This window comes from Quercus lobata, chromosome 1, assembly GCF_001633185.2.
Source record: "Quercus lobata isolate SW786 chromosome 1, ValleyOak3.0 Primary Assembly, whole genome shotgun sequence".
In the NCBI taxonomy this organism is placed as follows: domain Eukaryota; kingdom Viridiplantae; phylum Streptophyta; class Magnoliopsida; order Fagales; family Fagaceae; genus Quercus; species Quercus lobata.
The window spans coordinates 3,224,522-3,232,806 of NC_044904.1; the positions used below are offsets into that span (position 1 = coordinate 3,224,522).

At 32.9% G+C, this 8,285-nt stretch overlaps 1 protein-coding gene across 1 annotated transcript; it reads left to right on the forward strand.

The window, feature by feature from the left end:
• The first annotated feature begins 4,280 nt into the window (after window positions 1–4,280).
• On the forward strand, window positions 4,281–6,075 carry LOC115950902. The gene is made up of 2 exons (XM_031068435.1): window positions 4,281–4,490; window positions 4,702–6,075. The coding sequence occupies exon 2, from the start codon at window positions 4,718–4,720 to the stop codon at window positions 5,630–5,632; it is 915 nt and encodes a 304-aa protein (XP_030924295.1). The 5' UTR covers window positions 4,281–4,490; window positions 4,702–4,717; the 3' UTR covers window positions 5,633–6,075.
• The last annotated feature ends 2,210 nt before the right edge of the window (window positions 6,076–8,285 follow it).

Below are 8,285 nucleotides of genomic sequence, written 5' to 3' on the forward strand. Positions count from 1 at the left end.
TCATTTTGTAGTAAAGTTATATATATAATTTTAAGTTTTAACAATCCAAGATTAGTAAATCTAATCTCTCTCTCTCTCTCTCTCTCTCTCTATATATATATATATATATATAATCTATCTAATTAACTCAACTAATATAATTTCAAGTATCAGGTATTCTTAATTAGTATAAATTCTGGAATCGGTATTATTTAGTAGTAATGTTGTTTGCTATATTTTGCCTTAGGCCCTTAGCTAATTGTCTTTATGTTTTGACAATGTATCACTTGTGGTATTTACACTGGAAACATTTGTACCACAATAACACCATACTCTTACCAATTTCTCAATTGGGCAAAATTGTCCCAATGAGTCAGTTGTTGAATTTAATATTTGAGTTACGTACATATTGTTTTGTAGAGAAAAGCAGAAAATTAACAATAATGAAAGAAGAGGCAGAGATTTAACAGATTCCTGGTTTACATCAACCATTGACATAATTTTACTTTGGTCATTCTTTGATTTCATTTTAATTATGCATTAATCAAAATAAGTCATGTTATAAGTTGTAGAAAAAAAAAAGACTCACTATGTTGTGGAAAAAAAGACTTATTATTGGAAAAGAAAAGAAGACCAAGTTTCTCATTTCTATAGTTTATTTATTTAATCGCCTCAATTCTACATTAACCATGTTTTCTGACTATACTATTATGTTTGTTTTGAGGGACGTAAGAGGATAAAAGAAAGAACATGAGGAAAAGGAAAACAAATATGTTATTTGGTTGAGATGAATAGGGATAGAGGAAAGGAAAATGGAGGACTTTTATTTCCCTTCTTCCTGGCTCACCAATTTCTTTCAGAAAAAGAATGAAAGCTCAAATAGTGTAAAACATTATAACTTGTTTAAACTTCCAATTTTAAATTACACGGCTTAATTATTCCTACTCTAACTTATTTAAGTGTGTAATAAGAGTAAATAATTTGCAATAATTGGAAATACTCTCTAAGCCATATCCACAAGCAAGCATCAACAAATATAAAGCTTAAAAAGTAAGGGAAGAGAGATAAAAATATAAGATAATACTGAGATGTGTTATTGAAGAGGAAACTGAAGAACTTGGTGAAAAATCTCTTCACAATCCTCCAAGTTGAAATCGATTCACTAGCGAATAAGTTGGAGTATAAGGATATTAAAAAGATCATCCAAGTCTAATCTACCCAATGTACTTTAGCCTTTCAAGCTCTAACTACCAATGGACTTCTCGGAATCTTGTCTTCACTAGTTATTTGAATCCTGCAATACTGCCAAATTGCATCACCAAGTTTTACTGGCTTTTTTTGGCAAATACCCAATACTTCCCAAGCTCAAATTCACTCTCTACACTTTGAATTGGTGTGAGTTGTGTTTGAGTACAAATATTTTCTCAAGGTATAACAATGGGAGAGGGGAAGAGAAGAGACTATAAATGAATTCTCACTTAAGGATGAGTAGCTATCTCTAACAAGGTGGGTATGTTGTAGAAACCTCTTTAGGGTTTTTTTTTTCTGAATAGTCTCTCTTCAATTTTGTGGGTAATGAGGGCATATATAGTATGAGTGAAGGGTATAGGAGTTGCACTTAAAATCCCAGCAGTCAGTGCATTTTGCAAGTCATCTCATGAGTTGGTCAAGTCAAGAGATGAGTCACAAAACACACTGACTCTTCAGCTTCTGACATGTGCTCTTCATGTGACCTTCGCTAGTTGTATCACTTGCAAGCCAAGTCGCGAGATCAACTTCCTGAGAAATCTTCACCAACTTAATACTAAACCCATTACAAATAAATCCACTAAATACAAGGAAATAAATTAATGCAATTATAACACTTTTTGTCATGGAATAAAGCCAACACAAATGTTATGTGAAAAACCATAATTTAACAAAGAATAGTGCTGAAAGAATGCTTTTACCATCAATAAGTCATTTTCTTTTCCTCTCATTCATATAAACCAAACACTTGAGAAGAAATTTTTAGATTTTTTTTTTTTTTTGAAATTATTAAAAACTACTACTACCATGCAACACCTGTACTTCGACCCAACCCCTTGAACCATGCACCACTTGGACTAAGATGTCCGATCTGGTGACAAAATTGAAAATGTGTAAAGGATTCATTGGTGAAAATAGCCAAATACCACGTTTTAGCAAAATTTGTGACAAATTAGCACTGTTTCGAAAATATTTAGCAATCTAACACTTTTTTAATACTCGAGTTTCACAAAATCAAGTTCTAAATAGTACTCGAGTTCAGTAAACTCGAGTTCCTAAGTGAGTATGTATTTATAGTACTAGAAGTTAACAAAGTCGAGTACCTTGTTTTTCTTTTTCTTTTCTTTTTTTCTTTTTTTTCCCTACTATTTGTTTCGTACAAAACTTTTACTTATTTCATCTTTAACTGCTTGTGATCATTCTGTTCACCAAACTAAGGTGAGGCCGGGCTAGCCATGTGGACAATGTGTTAAAAAAAAAATATTAAATTTTGCCGACACATACGTATACAACAAACAATTTTTCATGTCATGGCTTCTAACAGTGATGAATTGAAAGGTCTTATCCATATGTGTCTTTGATGATTTTTGATTATGAACATCAGATAAAATTAACAACTCTTATAATTTTTTTGTTTAGAATCATATCAAATTACCAACTCTTATCATTTTTTTTTTTTTTGTGCAGCACTTTTATAACAATATACTCAATGAGACATCTGCCATCTGGTGCTTTGTTTAAGTGTTATCTAGGATAAGGGCTATTTTGCATCTTACAAACTTCCTAACATCTCATGGGCACCATTAGTAAATAGTTACTGCCAGACAACATTGTGCTTAGCTAACTGCAACTCCAGTCAAGAAATCACTGTGGAGAAGTGGTGAAAGTTTGGGCTAGAATCCTGCCATCCCGCCCCCCCCCCCCCCAAGCCGAGACTGAGGCACTACTTTGGGCTGTGCAGCTGGCTAAGCGTGAACATTGGAATCTTGTCATCTTAGAAGGGGACTCAAAGTGCTGCATTGATGCGCTCAATCATCTGTTGTGCAAACTTGATTGGTCTATTTGCAATTTAGTTGATAATATTAGTGTTTTCTCTATTGCTTTTCTTTCTTGTACTTTCCTTTGGGTTAACAGGTGTTGTAATAATGCTGCTCATGTAGCCGCAAAGTTTGCTTTGAGTTCTAATTCTTCTTGCTTTTTCAATTCGGGGAACCTTCTTGCTGCTCTATATGTAGCGTGTAAGGAGGATTCCCCTTGATGTTTGTTTTGTGTTTGCTTTTATGAATGAAAGTTTATCAAAAAAAAAAAAAAACTGCAACTCCAGTTACTTGTACATCAACTTTTTCAGGTCTAGACATTGTAATTAGTTTGGTGGACACAACGATCACAAACAGTTGAAGATGAAATAAGTAAAAGTTTTGTACCAAAAAAAAAAAAAAAAAACAATGTACTCGACTTTTTTAGGCTCAAGTACTATAAAGAAGTACTCAATTTCCGTAATATCGAGTATCATATTACCGGTAGCTCACCTAGGAACTCAAGTATTATTTAGAACACGATTTTGTGAAATTCGAGTACTAAAAAAGGATAGATTGCTAAATATTTCCGAAACAATATTAATTTGTCATAAATTTTACCAAAACGTGATATTTAGCTATTTTCACCGGATTCATGTAAAGTTGAGTTTTATAGTTCAATTGGTTGTCACTTAAAATATCTCCAACTTTTGAATTTATTTATTACTTAAAATAAATATAAAAAAATACTCAATAATTGCGACTCCATTATGCCTGCAAAGACTAGAAGTGAAAAGACCACACCCAACCAGAAAGAAAAGAAAAGAATAGTCCAGAGGAGAGGTACAATTATTCATACTATGCCCAACCATGCGTGATGAGTAACAAGGTACAATTATTCATACCATGCCTAAACAGGGATAGGTATATAGGAGTTTTATGATCACAAATTATTTTGTAATTTTGATATGGTAAATTATAAGTAGTTAATTATCATTTATACATTAACTTATTATTTTTTTTTCATCTATTATACTCTATCAAATTACAATTTTTTTTGTTAGGTAATTGTTTATGCGGGTGCGGGGACTCGAACCCCCGAACAAACGGTTTCAAGGTAAACCGGGTACCACTTGGACTACAAGGCCCGGTGGTTATCAAATTACAATTATGACAAAAAGAAAAAATTGTGAAATATTTTATATCCCTAAACTTTTCCATAAATGTAACCAAGATTATCACGTCAAGTGTCTCAAAAAGTATCTATAAAAACCTCATCAGATAGAGGGTGGGGTAGAACTTAAGGAACCTCAAAACTCTCCTGTCTTATTCCTAGCTCTTTCGTAATCCTTCTCTTCATTAGTCACCAATCACTTCCATAACTGAAATAAATCTCTACTCAGACCCAATTGTAATCATTCAAAAATATAGCTTCCCAACCAAGAAGTTCAAGAAACTACTGCAAAAGTAAGTTGTTCTTCAAAATAATACTTTTATCATAGTAACTGTTTAAGTTATTATTTATTTTATTATCATTATTTTTATATTACAATTGTTTTAGATTAGTCATCCTCATCCTATTATGATAATTATTGTTATATTGTTAAATCAAATTACGTCATCCTCATTGCCATACAATCTGTAAATTAACTCTTTACTCCAATTTTCTATTGACCAGGACCTCCTCTTCACAAATGGATCCTTTTGTTTTTGATAGGACACAAATGGATCCTGAATCTACTCCAATCGTCCAACCTGGAATATCTTTAACTCTGACAAAACCCGGTTATGAAACATGCTTTGTAATTGAACCAGAATACTCTCAAGAAAATGATCCCTTAACAATTGTTGAAAAATATTTTCCTCCAAATTGGCATTTTATTCCAAGTGACCCAAAGAAGAATAGGCAATTCTATGAGTTAATCCTTATAGATACTATGTCTATTATGCTAACCCATATTTTCAATCCAAATGATCCTTCCAATTTCTCCCATTCCAAATGTACTATTAAAAAGGTCATCACTCTTCAAGAATGGGGAGAACACCCTTCAAAACTATGGGAATTTTCAACACCATTTGAACCTCAATTTTTTAATTATTGGGATTATAAAAAAGCATGGTTCAATACCTTTTATTTGCAAAACAAACAATTGGATCATTGTTGGTTGCTTAATTTTGACAAGTCTCCCACTGATCAATTACCCAATTGGTTTCTCAACTGGTGGATTTTATTTGGACCAATTAAGGAAATTCTCCCTAAACCCATCAAACATGCTTTTAAAAAATTTGAAAGGAATTATCAAGTGCCCACTCAAATGTCCTCATTTCCTTCTCTTCTCCATCTCTACACTAATTACCAATTGCCATGGATACTCCATTGGGATTATATGATTCTTCAAGGCTCTCCTTTCAAGAAACTAGCTCGGCGTTTCAAAGTTACATGGTGGGATCAATTTGAATTTGATGAAATTGTCAATGAAATCAAGTCACCAAATGTACACTTCAAATATTTGATTGTAAAAGCTGAAGTTGAATCAGAATTGCTCCAAGCTTCCTCCAAAAAAGAGATTAAAAGAATATTGCTCAATGCAATTTCTAGATTAAGTTGAAAGTCATATGGAGTCCTATTAGGACTCCATTTACATGATCTAATATGATGGAGTCCTTAAGGTATTAGGAAAATGTTCACAGAGCAAGATTCCAAGAACCCCTTCAATTCCAATTTACATGATCTAATTTGCTGGCTTGGGTCGTCTCTGTGGTTGTTTGTGGTTCGGTGGATATGTAAATTTTGTTGAAATTTTTGGGTTTGTGATTGTTGGCTTTGGTGGGTTGCAGTGGCAGGTTTGTGATTGCTTGCTTCAGTGGGTTAAAATTGTTGGGCTGAATTGTGGTCGGAGGTTGCTGGCTTTGGTGAGTTGCTGGCCGTGGGTTTGATGGAAAGAGACGACAATAGAGAAGTGTGATGTTTATATTATAATATTATTTAATTGTATAATTTATACTAATTTATTAAAGTCTTTTGGCCAAATATTGCAAAAAATGGAGTTTATTGTTGTTATAGGCACTGTTCAAAGTTATTTAACAAAATGATGAGAGAGATTGAATTTCCGCAACACCGTTGCCGAAATTTTAAGAAAAAGTATAGAGAGAAAAGAAAGTTGAGTGATGTGATTGGGAGGAAGAAAAAAATGAATTTCGGTAATGAGATTATCGAAATTCTTGTCCTGCCCAAGCTCTGCATGTGAAGTGCCCCACTGCATGCTAGGGGGAGTGCTCAAATGGTTTACCAATTGTGACAACTATGTTGCCGAAAATGGGAGGAAAAAAAAAATAGTGGTTGCTGAAATCTGGGGAGGAATTAAAAAAAATGCTACGTTCACAATATTTTTACAACATTTTCACAACAAATTACAAATGTTTAGTTGTTATTAGTTTAAATTTGAATTTAACACTAAGATTATTTTTTTAATCCAACAATAACAACCAGTAACAATCTGTCACTTAAGATTTGTTGTAAAAATGGTTTGCACATATCATTTCTAAAAAAAAAAAGTGGCAATTGATTTGTGGCAATGACATTGTCAAAATAGAGGGGGGGAAAATTGTGGGAATTGATTTGTGGCAATGGCATTGTTGAAATAGAAGGGAAAAAAAATTGTGGGAGTGAATTTGTGGCAATGGCATTGCCGAAATTGGAGGGGAAAAAAATTGTTGCAATTGGTTTGTGGCAATGGCATTGTCGAAATAAAAGGAAAAAGAAGAAAAAAATGTTTGATTTTTGACAATGGCATTGCCGAAATAGGAAATTGGAGGAGAGAGCGAGAGAGAGCTGTCTGAATAAAAAAAAATATATAGTACACATATTCTTATTCTTCAGTAATTTTTTTGACCTGTTTTGTGTGTATGTCATGTTTCTTCCTTGTATTGTAAGTGAAGAGTCAATCAACCAATCACTTCATATCTTCATCTGATTCTTATTCTCTGCTTGAAATATATTCATTGATCATTCCCAATGAATCCACCTATTGATATCACGCCTAAATCTATTTCAGAGATTCTTTTTTGTCTTTTTATTATGAAGAGGGGAAATAAAAAGACAAAAAAGAATCTCTGAGATAGATTTAGGCGTGATATTAATAGGTGTTTTTATTGGGAATGATCAATGAATATATTTCAAGCAGAGAATAAGAATCAGATAAAGAGGTGAGGTGATTGGTTAATTGACTTTTTACTTACAATACAAGGAAGGAACATGACATACACACAAAACAGGTCAAAAAAACTACTGAAGAATAAGAATATGTGTCCTATATATATATATTTTTTATATTTAGACAGCTCTCTCTCTCTCTCTCCTCCAATTTCCTATTTCAGTAATGCCATTGCCAAAAATCAAACAATTTTTTTTTTCTTTGTCCTTATATTTTGATAATGCCATTGCCACAAACCAATTGTAACAATTTTATTTTCCCCTCCTATTTCGACAATGCTATTGCCACAATTTTTTCTCCTCTATTTCGGCAATATCATTGCCACAAACCAATTGTAACAATTTTTTTTGCCTCCTATTTCGACAATGCCATCGTCACAAATTCACTCTCACAATTTTTTTTCCCTTCTATTTCTATTTCGGTAATGCCATTGCCACAAATCCATTGCCACAATTCCCCCCCTCTATTTCGGCAATGCCATTGCCACAAATCAATTGTCACTTTTTTTTTTTTGAGAAATGATATGTGCATACCATTTTTACAACAAATTCTAAGTGGTAGGTTGTTACTTGTTGGATTAAAAAGGCAATCTCAGTGTTAAATTCAAATTTGAACTAATAACAATTAATCACATGTGATTTGTTGTAAAAATATTGTGGATGTAATATTTTTTTTTTAATTCATCTCTAGATTTCGGCAACCATTATTATTTTTTTCTCCCATCTTTGGCAACTTGGTTGCCACAATTCATATTTTCTCTCTCCTCAATTCCCCACAATTTCCACAACTTGGTTGCCACAATTGGTAAACTATTCGAGCACTCCCCTAGCATGCACTGGGGCACTTCACAGGTAGAGCTTGAGTAGGACAAAAATTTCGGTAATCTCATTATTGAAATTCATTTTTTTCTTCCTCCCAATCACATCACTCAACTTTTTTTCTCTCATATTTTTTCTTACAATTTCAGCAACGGTGTTGCCGAAATTCAGTTTCTTTCCTTATTTTGCTAAATAACTTTGAACAATGTCTATAACAACAATAAACTTTG